Here is a 17,270-nt window from a genome sequence, read left to right as displayed (position 1 = left end):
TTTGATTAGACCTTCACAAGATTTGCAAGTGATCAATGAGGTGTGTAAGAGATCCCTCAGAAATAGAGAAACCTTTTCGAGAATTTAGAGATCTCCCAAAGAGACCTTTAATTGATCTTAACTTGATCTTTATGGGATTTCAAACTGATCTTCATAAGATCTTTAAGACACCTTTAAAAGATCTTCACAGGATGAGCTGAAATGATGAGGTCATCAAATTGATATTTCCTAATTGGTTTAAAAAAAGGGGGACCTTAAAGGGCAACTCCGGTTTTTTGACACCTGGACCTTATTTATAGGTGTGTGCATGCTCATATACTCACTCAGACAAACATCGTTCAGCTCGGAGTCCTTCAGAAGTTATTTAGATCCAACTGATTTTAGCCGATCTTAGCGGGGGCTACGGCAAGGGAGCTTCAGCGCGGGACATAATCTCTGCAAAATCGCTCATTTCAGCTTTATTTTTTCATCCTTCGCCGGTGTTATCATAAAGTCAGCTCATCTACCGTCTTCAGACTACGACTTCGAGTTTGACGGTTGTCCTTACCTGTTTGAGCCTGAGTACACGGACGAGGAGCTCCATGAAAGAAGGGTGCAGAGGGAGAGAGACGAAGAGCTGGCTCCAGAACAACAAACAGGAGCACGTCCACGACTCAGTGCGAACTGGTGGTGCGCTTGTGGACAGTGTTCGCCTATGGCAACACAAGAGGAGTGCGTTTATGATAACACTGGCGATGGATGAAAAAATATCGCCGAAATGAGCGATTTTGCAGAGATTTCATCCTGCGCTGAAGCTCCCTTGCCGTGGCCCCCGCTAAGTGCGGCTAAAAGCGGTTGGATCTTAATAACTTCTGAAGGACTCCGAGCTGCACGATGTTTGTCTGAGTGAGTATATGAGCATGCACACACCTATAAATAAGGTCCAGGTGTCAAAAAAACGGAGTTGCCCTTTAAAGAGACAGCAGCTTGAACAAAGTGTTTCAGACTTGTCAGAGCCTTAAATGTTTCTTGTCAAAATGAAAAAACTCAAAAAATGTATTTTTCTTTTTTTTTTTTTTTTTTCATTTCAGGCTCAGCACTTTTGTTATATTTTGGGTTGTATAGCATCATCTTTTGTATTACATTTTGGGTCAGTTATTACATTTCCTGTTTTATTACATTTTTTAATTACATTTTGGGTCATTGTTACATTTTATGCTCAAACAAGGCTGAGATAAAGATCTTACAGATCTTATAGACTTACAGAATCATACCCCCTCTTTAAAGACAAATTCTGTCCTGATAGAAACACATCTTAAGCAGATTTTTAATAATTTCCTGTTCTCATGTTCCTCCCTTAAAGCGCTGAGTTATTCAAGCTGAGGGAAATGAAGATGAGAAAAGATCTTCTTAATGAACGAGCATTGGGACTCAAGGACACTGAGTATTGATGAAAAACTGACAAAACACATTTAAATTGGCAGGAGTGAAAAATCCAATAACATGTGAGTGATTATTCATAATGATAATATATAATTAGAGCATTATTATATTGGCTTATAATTACACTGAAACATGTCCAAAATGTTCCCTGAGGTAATAACATTGGGAATTTTTTTCATTAACCTTGAAGCTTGCAAACACGCTGGCTGTTTTAACCACACCGAGTTCAATTCTGCTCTAAAAATTAATATTTATCCAACACAAAACCCAGGAAATTAGCATCACTGTTTTAATTATTGGAGGAAGCAGAGCTAAATTATACTTTTGTTATTTCTTTGTATGTAAATTGTTGTCTCTGGTGAATTGAAAAGGTGAGTTCTCATCCAAAGTTTTGCCGTGTTTCACTAAACTTTACATCCAAAGAAGGTGTTTGGATAAGCATATGCGAAAGCAAAGAAGTATTTATCCACTTTGAGGAGAGACCATGATGCTTTGTTGTATTTCAACTCTCTAAACCCCCCTCAGTGGACTCCTAAAATCATAATAATGGAGGCTGCAGCTCATAACTCTCCGAGCAGGTGGACCTTGGTCATTATTTTCTCAGGCGCTGCTCCTGAACGTCTCCCCTCGGCCCTCCAGCTCTCAGATTTAGGAGGACGAGTGCTTTCCTTGAAGCAAACGCAGCCATAAAGGCTTCACTGTTTATAACTGTGTGTGTGTGTTTATTTTTTGTTTCAAAATGACAAATCCTTCGCCGGCCGGCTCCTGAGATTTAGACGACAACATAATTTAAAACCAGTTGGGACATCTGGCAGTGTGCGGACAGCAGCAGGTTCTTCAATGGGAGCAGAAAGTGAAGCTCTGAAAAGAAGATGTAGATTTATGAACATTTTGTGCACATTGTTGATTCTGTGTGTCATTTTAAGGGGGACAGGTTTTCTCCAGGGGTCACTGTGTGGAAGTATGAACAGTGAGCAGACTTTTAGGGAACTTTTTCAGTCTTCAAATCACTCAACCAGCATAAGTATTACCTTTTACACAGAGATTAACAAACTGCACTGCAATTCTGACTGATATCATTTATACTTTTTAGTATTTTGATTCACTTTTGATGATAACACAGACAAAAAGAGTGTACAGGACTTGTACTTGAATTTATTTTTACACTGTATAATAAAAAAGCAAAAGACATGAAGTCTACCACACTAAGGCCAGCCTAAAGCCTGGAGCATACCTGCCAACACTGACAAAACCCGAGATTGCCCCCTCCCAGGTGGAACTGCCATGTCTGACTACTCATATCCTACACAGTACTTATAAATGAGAGCCATTAATTAATGGCACCTGCAAAGAGACCTTGAGACCTGATCCAGGCTTGATGTCAACAGTTTATTGAACCACTCAATAAAATTGTTTCTCTGTTTAACTCTCGAAAGAGTCTTTCTCAAAAAAACACACACAGACACACACAACATACAGATGGTGGCTGCTGAACTGCCTATCACGGGTGACGCATTCACTGAACCTTGAAATTCTTAAACACGAAACAACTCATCTTAACAGTTACATACTCCAATGTTCCCCCCTACCATTGTAGGTAGGGGGGAACAGGGGCAGAAGTAATTTAGAGTTCCTTCTCTCATGAATCAGGCCTGTACCTTGTTTTTTAATCTAATAGACTAAATAGCCTTATGTTATTTATCAAATTTTCATGATGGGATGTCGTGTATTGACTGTTGGGTTTACATTATAACTTCACCATGCGGGAAAGAGCACAAGAAACATCTCCCAGTGCCTTCTCTGTGAGAAAGTGCAACTCCCCCACCCCACCCCCCAAAAGACTGTAAACCTTGGGAAATCACAATATTCCCATTATCCAGTGGGGGGTTTATAAAGCAGGAGACTCCTGCAGATATCCGGACAGTTGTCAGGTATATCCTCAAGAGGGGTATGACAGCCATGGATATAAAGCAACAAAGCAGTATGTATAGACTTAACGTGTGCAGATGTTCAAACTAGGGCTGGACAATTATAACAAAAATCTAAATCATGACTAATTGAACCTTCTACCTCGATTTCCACAATTATCCCACTCTCATCTCAGTTTATTGTGTTTATTCTGTAAATACTTCTAGAATATTGAAACAAGTCAGTGAAATGAACAGATGAAGAATTAAGAGTTATCCATTGAAACATTGGAACTGAAAACATATCAGCTAAAAAGCTAATGTTTTGTGGAAATTTTTTTTTAAAAATGGTGAATTAATAGAGGGAGAATAACAAGGGAAATCAAAAATAATAAATCCAAATAAACAACAAGAAGGGATGGGTACCAGATAAGGTACTGTTATAGGTACCTACCGAATTCTGTCAAAAGTACCAGGTACTGATTCATGTAAAATCAAAAGGTACCATGTTTAGGTACCTAAATGCATCCTTGTGACTGTAAGGGGGACAGGAAGAGTCCATGTTGGACATGAACACAGCATTGCAAGGATATGTATTGAAGAGTAAACAAATTAATATTTTTCCCTACATAAACACAAAAAACTATAAAAAATTGGTACCGTTAAGTACCGGTACCAATTGTCAGGAACTGGGCATCGGTACCGTATCGTTTTAAATGTGAAAGGTACCCATCCCCATTAATTAGGCAGTTTTACGTCTACGTTAGAAGCTCTAAATGTCAATTCAGATAATTTCTAGATTAATCCCCCAGCCCTAGCTCAAACCTCTACATAATTAAATGTCATAGAAATCCCTGAGTCTGTCAAGAAACTACTAAAAAGACTATGTTCCAAAATAGGCACCTGATCTCCACAGAATCTCCCAAATGAGCTTCATGAAATCTTTACCTGACCTTCTAAAATGATGGTGTTATCACATCGCAGGATCTCAGGAGGGTCTCAAACACCAAGTTTCCCCAAAGCTCACCCAAAGCCAACAGGCCCCCAGAAGGCTGGCCAATCAGAGGTAAGAGGGTTTGTGGCCTTTGAGCTTTCACCCTTTAAACCCCAAGGTCCTCCAACTGGGGAACTTTGAGATTGCTCCGCAACAAAAAGCATAAATTGAAACGCTTATCATAACATAATTAATATTAAACAGGAGAAATGTGATACATCTGTGTCTACCCACAAGGCACGGCAGCATTAACAGTATTAAATATTCAAAATTCAGGCCCAGATTGCCGAGCCCTAGATCTTGAAAGGAGAACTGACAGTGTGAGTAAATTAAAATAAATTGAGAGAAAACATTGAAACACATCGGAGAATGTGGAGCAGAAATGGTATCACTAAAACTTGACTGACTTGAAAAACGTATTTTTCTGTCAGTTCTTTCAGTCTGTCTCCTGTTAGTTGACTCCACAGTGAGTAGGTCAAAAGGAGCAGCAGCAGCAGCAGTGATAAAACACCTCCCCATCAGCAGCCATGTACAGGTGATCATTAGCAGCGTGTGAGATAACGCCAGGACAGCCCACTCACCGTCTCTCGCTCCTCTGGAGGACTCGTGTCAGGATGTGCCCGTCCTTGAGATATCCTCTGCTCGCACTAAAGACATCAGGACAGGCACACCGTGTGCTTCCCTATCTTTATAAACTGTCTGCTCTGTTTTAACAGCAGCTCACCTTCCTCTGGTAAAAACAGCCACGGAGCGGGTCGCTGCATGAATTAATCTCTACCTCTGACTTCTCAAGGGTGAAACAAACATTTTTATGATAAATACCAAAGTTATCCTCAACAACTCTGACTCTGAGAGCAATCAAACATCCTGCTGCCACAATTGTTCCACTTTCAGGATTTATAACCTGCCTTTATTTTTAGGGACCTGTGGTAGAGGAATATAAATAAGGACATTTTACTGACTGCTGCCCTTAAGTACAAAAACAAGGGAGTGCAGCATTTTTATGTTTGAGTTAATTAGGCTTGTCCTGATCCTGATCTCACCTCCTAGATTTACAACAGCTGTCACAAACTCAACACAGTTTGTTGCAAGAATGGAAAAGTTTTAAGCCTGAGAGCCAAAACTTTTCCACTTGCTTGTTTTTGAGCTATATGTCTCTGAAATGCATTGATTTGACAAAGCACATGCATTTTGCTTCCTGACAGCGACACAAACTGGAACACCGGGAATTTTCAGTGTTTGTATTTAGGTGCGCCTCACGAGGTTAATAACAGAACAGAAAAAAATGTAAAATGTTAAAAAGCTAGCTGAATCTCCATAAACAAAACCACTAAAAACCTGATTTTTTGCTACATTTTTCATATTAAACGTCAAGCGTAAGGTGACTTCTTTTTCCACACTTCCTCTCCTCCACACACGGATAACAGAGGCTCACCTGCAGTCTCTGTGGAGCTCTTTGTGTTGGACGTCACTCTGGCGATCAGCGATTCCTGCCGCAGCCTCAGCACCTCCTGCTGCAGCTCCTGGGCTTTTTTCTTCCAGCTTTCATCCTCTCCCCTCAACTTGCAGCTTAAAGCCTCAGCGTGCTCTCTGCCACTCATACCCTCGGGCCTGTTCTTGATTATCGACACCGCCAGGGCGATTCGAGCTTTCTGCAGAATCCACTCCACCTGGCCAGCTAGAGGAAGGAAGAGAAATCCAGGAAATCAGTCAGTAACATTATGGTGATCCTCCAAACTCAGCTGAATTAATATTTCTGTCAGGGTTTAACATATTCCACCTCTTAATTTATGCTTAATTACCTCAGGTGCAAAGGGAGAAACAATAACATACAAAAGAACCAAACATTTTCACAACAAAAAATATTATTCAACACATTTTTTCCCCATACATTTCAAGATTGATTATTTGTGTAACTTTTTATGCAAAATTCTGTAAAATGATAAATTATTTTTTCTCCATGCTGCACTGTACAATATCCAACATGCAAATGCAGCTTTTTATATAAAATGCAGGACAAAAATGTTGAAAAAGAAGTAACAAACTTGAGGAACCCTCACAATTAATTCATAATGAATTAACGCATAAGTCTGTTGGTGTTTGGGCTTCTGGTGCTGGGTTTTTATAGAATAGAGCATAGTTTGTTGTATGGTTTTACAAGTGTTTTTGCCTTTAAAAGGTGTGATAAGAATATAATTATTATTATCTATTTTATTAATGTTTGGTTAAATCATCACAGCACCATCACTTAAGTGTTTTGTTTTGTTTTTGTAATAAAAAGTTAAATTCTCCTGCAAAATAATCCTTTAAACGAGGTCTAGAATATAAAAAAAATCATTAAATATTTCAAAGAAATCGAAAAACTCTTCTGTCCCTCAGAGATCAGACTTAGCTTAAACTATTTATCCTTTTTTTAAACCACATTTTTTGATAAATGCTTTTAAAGGATCCTAAACACTGCTTTTGTTCCATTTTTTGTCAGTACCACAGACAGGATGTTCTATTTTTTAATGTTTCAGCATTACCTCATTTTCATTTTTCCTGACATGATGTTGTTTCTTACATATTGTTTGTTTATTTTTGTGTTTTCTAGTTATTTTGCTAACATCTCATTTCTCTTTCTTCAACTTGTAATCACATTTCACTTTAATTTTCGTTTTAATTTTGTATGGTGAACTTGATAGCAGCAAGTTATCTCAATAGAGTGAGAGTATAATATTCCAACATAGTATCAAAGATAATGCATTTGATTTGATATGCTTTCAACTGCAATATAAAGAAAAATACACTATAGTTAACTTCCCCCCTACACTTCATTATAGAGGAGCAGAAATCATTTAAATACAATATAAACTACAAATCCGATTCAAAACAGGTGGGTGACGTCACAGATCGTACGTTCATACGGGCTACAAGTGCTACAAGTGTAAGAATACATTAAATGAAATAACCCAAGAAGTATGAAATAATAAGGTAGTAAGGTAAAGTCGCAGCAAAGGAAACATATCACACAAAATATGGTAATTTTGAGAACTACTGTATGTAACACGAAGATGTATGGCAACTCTCAAATACAAACTTGGTTTGTATATGCTAGTTTCTTCAACCACGTCACATTTCTTTAGGTACTTTTGTGTTTCTTTGTTTAGGGGTTACAGATAACCTACCAGCCGGAATCTAAAGCTGCAAACAAACTACGATACTAGAAACCAGATCAATGGATCAAAGAAGAAAATCTTAAACCTTAGCTGGCTAAGTCACTGAAGTGCACAGCTAACGTGAGCTAGCAAACATTTACCTACACATCAATGATTCTGTGACCTGAGTTTTGAACGCAAATCAAAATGAGCTCGTACATGTTCAGCGTTAAACTAATCATCTACCTGTAGAATAGTCCTGCTGGTTCTTCATGTACGGTTCCTCTTCACTTTATATTCCTCAAAAATGGTTTGTTCAGTGTTACTCGATGCTTCGATGTTACGGAGAAAACGGCTACCCTTCATATTCAGTGTCACTGTGCGGTCTGTCATGTTCAGACGTACAGGCACTTCCTTGATCAACCTGTGACCCTGCCAACACGAAAGTTAGTTTCACTCTTTATTTATTTATTTATTTATTCATTCATTCATTCATTCATTTTTTTTAGATTGTAAATAATGCATATTTAGTATGTAGTAACATTTTAAAATAAATTAGAATTAAAAATGAAAAAAAATGTACACATTTTTTTAAGTTACTGTTTTTATTTTTATATTAGGAAAAAAGCTTTACCAGCCTATTGTTGATAAAGTAAAGTTAACACTGTATGATTGTTGTTGGATTTGACTATGATATTCTTTATGGTTAGGTAACCATATTCTTTATGGTTAGGTTGAAAAAAAATCACAGGTCAAGGAAATATTTTAAGTGGTTGTAAGGTTAGATCAAAGCTGCCTTAAAGACATGGATAAAAAGCTAAATATTGAGTGTTTGTTAATAATAATAAGCCACAGATACGGTGATTAATTTATTGTGAAAACAGTTAGCTGGTAAAAAAAAAAAAATTCTACTTGCTTGACAAATAAATAAAAACAACATAAATACGTGTGATATGGGGTGAATGTGGGAAAAACAATCATGAAAATACTGTTTAAAACTTTAACTATGGTCAACCAATTTTAAGATTGGTTGACCATGAGTAAAGAACAGGGTTCAAACATGTGATAGATGAACATGTGGTAGTACAAGTTATGCAAACTAGACTGAGCTTTCCAGACAATCACAGTTCAACTGAGGAAAAAGAGTGAGACTTTTCCTGTTAGAGACAAACAAAACTGGGCACACGCTGACAGAGATAATGCCGGGGCATCATAAAAATGTTCCAAAGCTCTCTCAGACAGTTTCATCCAACAAGTGTTGACAAGAAGTCAACTTGGTGTTTGTTTTTCTCTCCGGGGTTAGACTAATGGTCAACTAATTCTCTGCAAATCGTCAGAATTTGCATTCTGTGATTGTTAACCTTTGGAAAGTTTCCCTGAATGACATTTTCAAGTGTCCTCCAAATGTAAGAGCCCTGTTGTCGAAACACGTCAGTTTCAACAAGCCCCACAGAATCAGCCGCTCATTATCTGCAGCAACAGGAGGCTCTCTTCTGGACCTGGTGTCAGGAGCTCAGAACACTTTACTGTTTTTATTTATGTATTACTGAATTGTGCATTAATTTTTTTTTGACTGCCGGTCAAAGTCAGATTTTATATCCCTTATTTTACATTCTGAATGTGGGAGTGGAGGCAGAACAAGGGTCATTTTTATAAGTTGGCCATGAAATACCGGTGCCTGTATACTCAACATGGTTCATCATTATTTTCTGGACCCGAAGGATTACTCGGAGTTTGACTGGATTAAAATTCTCTGGATTAAATCAATTCAGAAAGACAATCATACATCATATTTTACAATTTCTTAATACAGACACAGGACAGTGTAGCATGGTAGCAGTGAAGGACTCTTCTGAAGTGCGCTGGAGTAGCTAAAATTAAGCTTTCAAACACAGGTTGAAATGGTTTTGAAAGACAGTAGTCAAAGATCTGTAGGTTAACTTTTGACCTTTATTTATTTCTTAATTTATTCATTAGAGCACTTTTCTAAAAAACCCATCATGCTAAGTTGTTTTCAAGAGTTATAAATCATTTCAAGCTGTTTAAGGGTCTGCAAAGGCCCAATATCAGAGCTGAAGTTGAATATAAACGTCTTTGCAGCCGCTGGGAAGGTCTTTCAGTATGTAGGGGTTTTGATGCCCCCTGAGGACAAGATTTGAAGTCCCATTTAGATCTTTCTTCATCTGGATTTGGTGGTCTAAAATGTCTATTATGCGACACACCAACAGTTCCTCCAGGGAGTAATAATTAGATCATTTCAGTTATTTTTTCTTTGTTTTTGACAGACAGAAATGGCTAACTAGCTCAGGAAATGTCAAGCTAAATTTTTCTGAGTTTGTGTCGCCTGAAAATCTTCCAGGACATTTCTTAATACGCTGATTAAACTGAAGAGAAAGTGATCAAATATTCTCACAGCACTCTCAGACTTTTTGTTTCATTTGATGTGACTGGGCTGCAGGGCTGGCCGTGTCAGTTCTCATCTGTGGTCTCACAAAGCATCACTCATCACCAACGCTGCTGTAAAATGATAATTTATTCTGCGGCTTGGGAGAGAGGAAACAGGAGGGGAAAGAGGAGTGTTGGGACGTGACCCTGATGATGCCTTAGCGATGTCATCAACAGAAAAGGCTTTGAGAGCTGGTAGGGAGGAATGGTAAGAGCTTCTTTATGGCTCAGCGGTGAAATCAATGCTTCTCTTTATAAATGAGAAGAAGGGAAGTTATTTATACCCCAAACGTCACTCTTATTGTGTTAGAGAAAAGTATTAATACCCCACCATAAAAACCGGCTTCATGAGTGAAATCCTGAACTCAAACCTTTACATGAGTACAAATGTACTGGTATTATTATATTCCTTGTTATGCAATGCTTATTTCAAAGACATATTTGTATTATCATGTCTTTTGTGAACCGTTTAGACTCTGACGGTGGAGGTTACATAACACCAGATATTGCAAAACAGATTAAAAGCTATGTTAGGTTCCTCTATTTTGGACTCTCCATCCCCCTCAGAGTTCAGCTTCATCTACCTCTCTGTGGGTCACCACTGGATTAATTTTACCTCCTCCAGAGGATACTTGGATTGTTGGATTCATTTTGGATTAGATGGCTAGATTTTTTTTTCTTGTACCCTGTAGCAAAATTTTCTGCACAAATCTTACATCCATGCACAGTTATAGTAAAGCTAAATTGTGTTATTTATGGGGGATGTTATGCTTTAACTATCCAGGCATCATGACAACAATTCCACCTCTGTTTGACCTGCAGGGAGCTATGTAAAAAGGCTGACTTCCAACTTACACTAACTTCTCAAAACTCATCCCCAAGGCACGCATACCTCCCAAAAATGAAGAGTTGTGTACTGAATGTAATCAGCAGAACCTATGAGAGTGTCTTGAACCCATATTGTATTACCGAATGGAAATGCACCATATACAGTTTTATTTAAATAGGTCAAATTTCATCAAGTTTAATGGTTCTTTGAGGAAAAAAAACACAATAAAACACTTGAAAGGACCTTAAAGAGGGGTATTGTCCCCTTTTTTTAGCCTCATTTATGTCCCTCTGGTGCCCCTGTAGTATCTTCACATGATATACAGCTCAAAAAAATTCCTATTGTTCTCTTACTGGTGTTTTAGGAAACCCTTATTTTAGGCTCTGTCTGAAATTATTTGTTTAACTTGCTGTCTCTTTAAGACCCCCTGCTCCACAAGCCCCCTTCCGCCTGATTGGCCAGCCCTTTTGGAGTAGAACTATGGACAAACCTCTGTGTTTGAGGCCAGACAGAAGATCCTTACGTAAAGATTTTGTGAAAACCTTGAGTGACATGACAAAGATTGAAGATCTCCCAATGAAGATTAAAGATTTAAATTCATGATCTTACACAATTTCACAGCACGTAACTATAATGGAGGCAGACACCTTTAAGAGTGGAAAGTGGAAATTCTCGTCACCCCACTCTGATCTTCGTCACGTCACACGAGATCTTCATGAGACTCGCTGAAATGATGCAATCATTACATAAGAACTTCCCAACTGGCCTCAAACACCAATGTCTGCCCTCGAGACCAAGATTGTGATACTATGACAAAGAAAATTGAAGATTGGGATCTTGCAAGGTAGAAGATCTTGCAGTGATGACAGACAAATTCACAGATTTCTATGAAATGTGAATATGTAGAGGTTTGAAAATCTACACACTTTTAATCTGATCATCCAGCAATGTAATTTTATATCCTTGATCAAGGTATGGGATGCAGAATACCCCCTCCGTAAGAAAAATAAATTACTAGACTTTTAGCAATAGCAGCTCGTTAAAGTTTGACATCTAAAAAAAACATGTTGTTTAATCCAATTTCTTGGTCCCCATTTGGATCTGGAGGTTGAAACTTGTTGAAGGGTAGACTGAACCATGAATCCCTTTCATTTGAGTTTCCCAGCCAACATCCTCAGACCCCAGCTTCTATTAGCACAGAAAATAAAGACAGAAACAACAGTAAACATATTTTTGCTGCACATAATAATCTGGTTTCTGCTTCGACAGCTGCAGAGTTTACAGCTGGTGTAAAACACAGCTGTGGGCCTGATTGTGGAGACGTAAACACTCCTCTCTTCTAGCTGCCCTCCACCGGCTCCTGAAATCCTTCAGCATTAGAATTCTCTTCTCTAAAAGTCTTACATTCACACCTGAGGTCGTTCTGATTACCCTGCTTTTTACCGCACATATGTTTCCTATTTCACTGTGGTTTTATCCCTCGTCTGAATGCCTTCACTTGTTGGTTTTCTGCTCCTTTTAACCTCGGAGAGAAAGGTGTTATATAAATACTCAACGTCAGAGTGTTTGCAGGCTGTTAGTTCCTCTCTGTGTGAGGCTGGAGGAGACGTTGTGTCTCACTTTGTGTCTGAATAAACACATGCACAGCGAGTTAAAACAGTTCAGATATTGTGCATCCTGTTTGTGATGAATTCTGGTCACTGGGTTTACAGGAACACTCTCAGCGCTCGTCGACATTCAGTTCTGATTGCTTCGAAAATGGAGACTCGTTGGCTTCATGCACCAGAGAATCTTTAATGAGTGACAAATATTTACTCAGCAGGGAGATAATTTATGACAAATGAGAGGAGAAACTGAAGGAATGCAGGAATAGGTTTAAGGCTGCATGTGTTCGTCTGAATACTAACATATGCAGAGATTAAAAGACAAATATAAAAGCTAGAACAATTCATCTTTCTTTAACATTAGCTGAACTCTCTGTCTTATCTGTTTCTGCTGGGTCATAACGCTCCATGTGTTTCCTGTTTACAGAGGCTGACAGACTGCATTATTCTCCAACAGAGTCTTTGAGTGGGGACACTTCAGCACCACGGAGAGCTCCCTCCTTTTAAACAGCTGAGGAGGCTCTAGACAGCATCCAGGCTTCTTTATAGTAAATAAAGGGTTAAAGGCAGAAATACACCAGGAAGGAATTATTTACAACCTTTAGTTTAATTTAAAAACATAAATAAATAGAAGAGTTCAAATTGAAGTCCTGGTAGCCCGAAAACCTTTATTTACTCATACATACTCATTCCATAATCTATCATAGGAACTGGAGGGACTTTAAGCTCAGTCTGTCCTGCTCCTGTTGAGTCTTGCAGTTAAGGACCCCCCACCCTCCCATCAACTTGTTAACTGAGCTGGCAGGCAAAAATAAAAAAGAGCTAACTTGGAGCTATCAAATGAAAACTATGTCCAGCTAAATTTAACTGTCAAGTTAAGAATGCTAAGTTACAGAATTCATTGGCAAGAAATTTAGATACAGTATACAGTAGGGTGCATGAATAGAAAGTATTGTATGTTGAATGCTTTTTATGTGTGTTTGTGGTGTTTATATTTTATCATGCACGTGTTAAGTAGGCTTTATGCTTCTTTAAACTGCAATGAATTATCCTGTATTGTGTTGTAAATGTAAACATAGTGCCATAATATGACACTATGGCACATAGTTCAATCTTCTGTATTTGAACATCTTAAATCATATTGCATCTGATTTTACTTGACCAAATAATGAAGTAAGTAGAATAAAAGTAGAATACTATAACAACCAACGCTTTCAAGATGACATATTAACATGTCATTTCTATAAGTATACAATATGACAATTATTGTTTTTACTCAGGATGAATTTACCCTTTTGAAAATCTGATCCGAGTTTTTGATTGTTGGAGTTATGTCAGATTATGGCCGATGGACACTAGTTTGAGGGGGTCCCTGCAAATTTTTGCCTAGGGCCCTTAAGGGACTCTAGAATTGCCTCTGGTCCCAACGGACACAGAAAAAATGTGAAAGTAAGTATATATAACTTCATAGGGATCTCATCTTGTGATCTCTTTCGTGGTACTTATAATCTATAATATTTACCAGTAATGTGTCATCTTATATTTATATTTAAGCACTTTGTAAACTTCTGTTGTTTAAGGTGCTATATAAATAAATAAATAAATAAATAAATAAAAAAATAAAAAAATAAAAAAATAAATAAATAGATAGATAAATAAATAAATAAATATTATTATTATTATTATTATTATTATTATTATTATTATTATTATTATTATTATTATTATTAGCTTTAAGGGTCAGTCATATCATAATGTTAGCATTATAGCATTATTTACCATAGCTAAGGTGAAAAAGAAAACAGTAGCCATTTTCCAATTCTCTTAGTATACCAGCAGTACGTACTGTTTTAGTGGAAATTTATTGAGTAAAGCATATAGCACATGAAAAAGAGCAAAAATCTGCTGTACGCCAAAAATTCTCAGGTGTTGTACTGATCTAAGAAATATCCCAGTATGCAACAGACCACTCTACTTGGCATACTGTTTCCCACATTGCACGGCGTTAATGCTTTTCATGTTCTTTTTCTGTATATTGCAGGTGAAACTCAAGTCTAGCTGAATTGCTGCCATCTCCTGGAATATCTTGTTGTTTCATCTACAGTGCAACAAAAGTAATGTTAACTGGCCCGTGAGAAAGCAGTGAAGAGACGTTAAAAAAAAGGTAAAATTTTCTTACTTCCTCTCGTAAAACAGGAGCTAACCATCTCACAACTGTTTACTTCAACAAAATTCATTTAAATTCATATTGATAACTAATTACCTTTTTTAAAACCATGTGTTGATTAAATGGAAGTAGTTTTTACACAAGCAGTTAAAGTAAAAAGTCAGTGGGAACCTAGAAATAGCTTGTATCTTTGGGTCAAAGAGGTATAAAACAAACCCTTTCCATATTAATTTATTATAAAAAATATTGGTTTTATGTGTTTTTGCATTCTTACTGATGTTAAATTAAGTGGAGAATGTAAATTTTAGTACAATACATACAATAGTTAAAACTAAGATATATTTTATATAGAGACATGAGAAGTTCATCCCCTGACCAATATATTATGACACAGTGGATCTTAAACCATCTTTGGTATGTGTAGAATATGAATCACTGAGTAATAATGAGATACAAAGGTAATTTCTAGCTGCATCAAGACCTGACAGGGTGTGTCGCAAATGAGCAACGACAGGCATCAAGGAGTTAAAGCAGTAAAATATGAGTATTTAGACCTAAACCAGCTGAGCTCAGCATTTAAACCCCATCATTGTTCCAGAAGGAGATTACAAACCCCTTCAGGGCTCTAACAACCCTGAACTCTCAACCAATAAATTCAGAGGACACGACCTCACCTGTCCTCAGAGGTGTGTTATCAGTGATGGGATATAATCATTTGATAGTATCAGGCCTGTTTCTGTATCAGTCACTTTCTACCCAGCACTGGATCCCATCTTTTGTTCCTGCGCGTCCTTCAGCAGTGTCCAATAAAGAGCTCTTTAAAACCAAAGCACTCTGTGTCGCTGTCACATCAGGAGCTCCTTCTGTTTCATTCTCTCATCATAAAAGTCAAGACTGCAAGGAGCAAACGGTTAGTATTCAGGTTTTTATTTCCCTGCACATGTCAAAGACCCAGGAACACGGTGGTGTGGTGTTGATGGGAAAAAAGTTGATCAGATATTTCTCTCCCGGCCCCAACAGTGGACAGAGCAATGAATTCAGAGGACCAAGTTTCACGAAATAGTGATTTCAATTGACAGGCTGTGAGATTGAAACCCCTGGCTTAGAAAGACCTCAAAAGCCTTTGAAGAAATTTAAGAAGCCTGGTAAATATCTGCCTCTCATTCTTGTTAGCATTTATAAAGTTTTTCAAATCAAAATCAACAAATAACACTTCCTGAAGCTCATGTGCTCACAAGGTTTGATTTATTTGGTTTGCACACTATAAAAAGTGAATCTAATCTCATTTTTTTTTTAAATCTTATTCAAAGGGACTGTGAGGATTCTCTGAATTTCCCATGTGCACCCTATTGTGAAGACGTAACTTTTAGCAAGCTGTGTACTTCTTTGTTCAAGACAACTTCTTACCAAATACATGTCAAGGTAAGGTGTTTATCAACAGCTACACTGAGCTACGGTTTGAAACATGACAACAAGCAAACTTTGTCAGTTTGTAAACATAGGGGTTTTTTTTTTTTTTTTGGTGACACCTAATATCTTAAGCCTGTAGCTTGGTTCAAGCCTTTAGCCCATGTTTGAATCTTTAGCTTGTTTTTTAGCCTGCCTTAAGATCATCTTTGAGCCTTGAGCCCCTGTTTTAGGCTCAGACGTGTTTTAACATTTGGCTTGTGTTTTAGCCTTTAGCCCATGTTTCAGCCTATAGCCCGTGTTTTAGCCTATATTTTCTATTTTAACCTTTACCCTGTGTTTAAGCCTTTTGGCTCTTGTTTAAACCTTTAACACGTGTTAGCCTTTAGCTTGGGTTTTAGCCTCTGGTTGTTTTTTAGCCTTAAGCCCAAGATTTAGCCTCAGGCCTGTGTTTTAGCCTTCAGCTCGTGTTTTAGCCTATATTTTGGATTATAAGCTTTAGCCTGTTTAAGCCTTTAGGTCCTGTTTTAGTCTATAGCTTGTGTTTTAGCCTTTGTGTTTAAACTTTCAGCCTATGTTCAAGCCTTTAGCCCATGTTTTAAGCTTTTAACCCATCTTTTAGCCTAAAGCTTGTGTTTTAGCCTTAAGTCTTTAGCCTGTGCTTTAGCTGTTAGATCATGTTGTAGCCTTTAGCTCGTGCTCTATCACTCTCCCGCTCAGCTTTCTTATATTCTTCTGTCATTTTTCTTTCTGGCAGTAAGGCTCCTGTGTCCACCATCACTACAAAATTAATCACAGAAATCGTTTTCAGCAGAGAAAAAACACAGATCCCTGTGTTTTCTCTCTTCTCACTCCTAAATTTCGTCAGTTGGCGTGGTGTTGTCATGGAGACCAAACGTGCCGTAAATCAATCTTGTCCTAGTCGACCTTGTCTGGAAGCTAAGAAGTAGCAATATAAAATAACATGTAACCAGCGATACTGGCGCTGATGATCTCATTTTGAAGTGTGGATCTAGACTTTTTCAAGATCACTTTCAAACTCCTCACAGCCCCTTTAAGTTAAAACTGTCTTGATAGACTTTACATGTGACGCATTCACCTGACAAGTCCAGAAAAAAAAAATCCAAGATATTAGAAGGCAAAAATGTCGCCTGAATCACTGAGAGAGTTTAAAAAAAAAAAAACCAGACACCATTTCAGCCTTTATTATGATCATGAAATATCATCAAGGGTTTTTTTTAAAGGAGTTTTTTTGCTGATCTTTTTTTTTTAACATTAGGCCACCAAGGAGGGGCAGAGATCTCCATAACCCATCCCTCTGAGTGCTCCCCTGATAAATCATCTCAGCTGTATTTAAA

At 37.7% G+C, this 17,270-nt stretch overlaps 1 protein-coding gene across 2 annotated transcripts in view; it reads right to left on the bottom strand.

Moving 5' to 3' along the window:
* mei4 (meiosis-specific, MEI4 homolog (S. cerevisiae)) overlaps nt 1–7,862 on the bottom strand; it is a 106,252-nt gene extending 98,390 nt beyond the window's left edge. For both annotated transcript variants that reach the window (XM_074685371.1, XM_074685370.1), the window contains exons 1-2: nt 7,707–7,862; nt 5,759–6,001 (exon numbers count right to left, since the gene is read on the bottom strand). In XM_074685371.1, the coding sequence (XP_074541472.1) occupies nt 5,759–6,001; nt 7,707–7,734 (271 nt within the window). In that variant the 5' untranslated portion in view covers nt 7,735–7,862. The remainder of the gene's footprint in view (nt 1–5,758; nt 6,002–7,706) is intronic.
* Between the last annotated feature and the right edge of the window lie 9,408 nt (nt 7,863–17,270).

The sequence above is a fragment of the Halichoeres trimaculatus genome, unplaced genomic scaffold, assembly GCF_033239565.1.
Source record: "Halichoeres trimaculatus isolate MK-OKI-2021-1 unplaced genomic scaffold, fHalTri1.1 fHalTri1_scaffold_13, whole genome shotgun sequence".
NCBI classification, from domain to species: Eukaryota; Metazoa; Chordata; class Actinopteri; order Labriformes; family Labridae; genus Halichoeres; species Halichoeres trimaculatus.
Note: the sequence above shows the minus strand (reverse complement) of the source record. Positions and strands in the feature narration are given on the sequence as shown.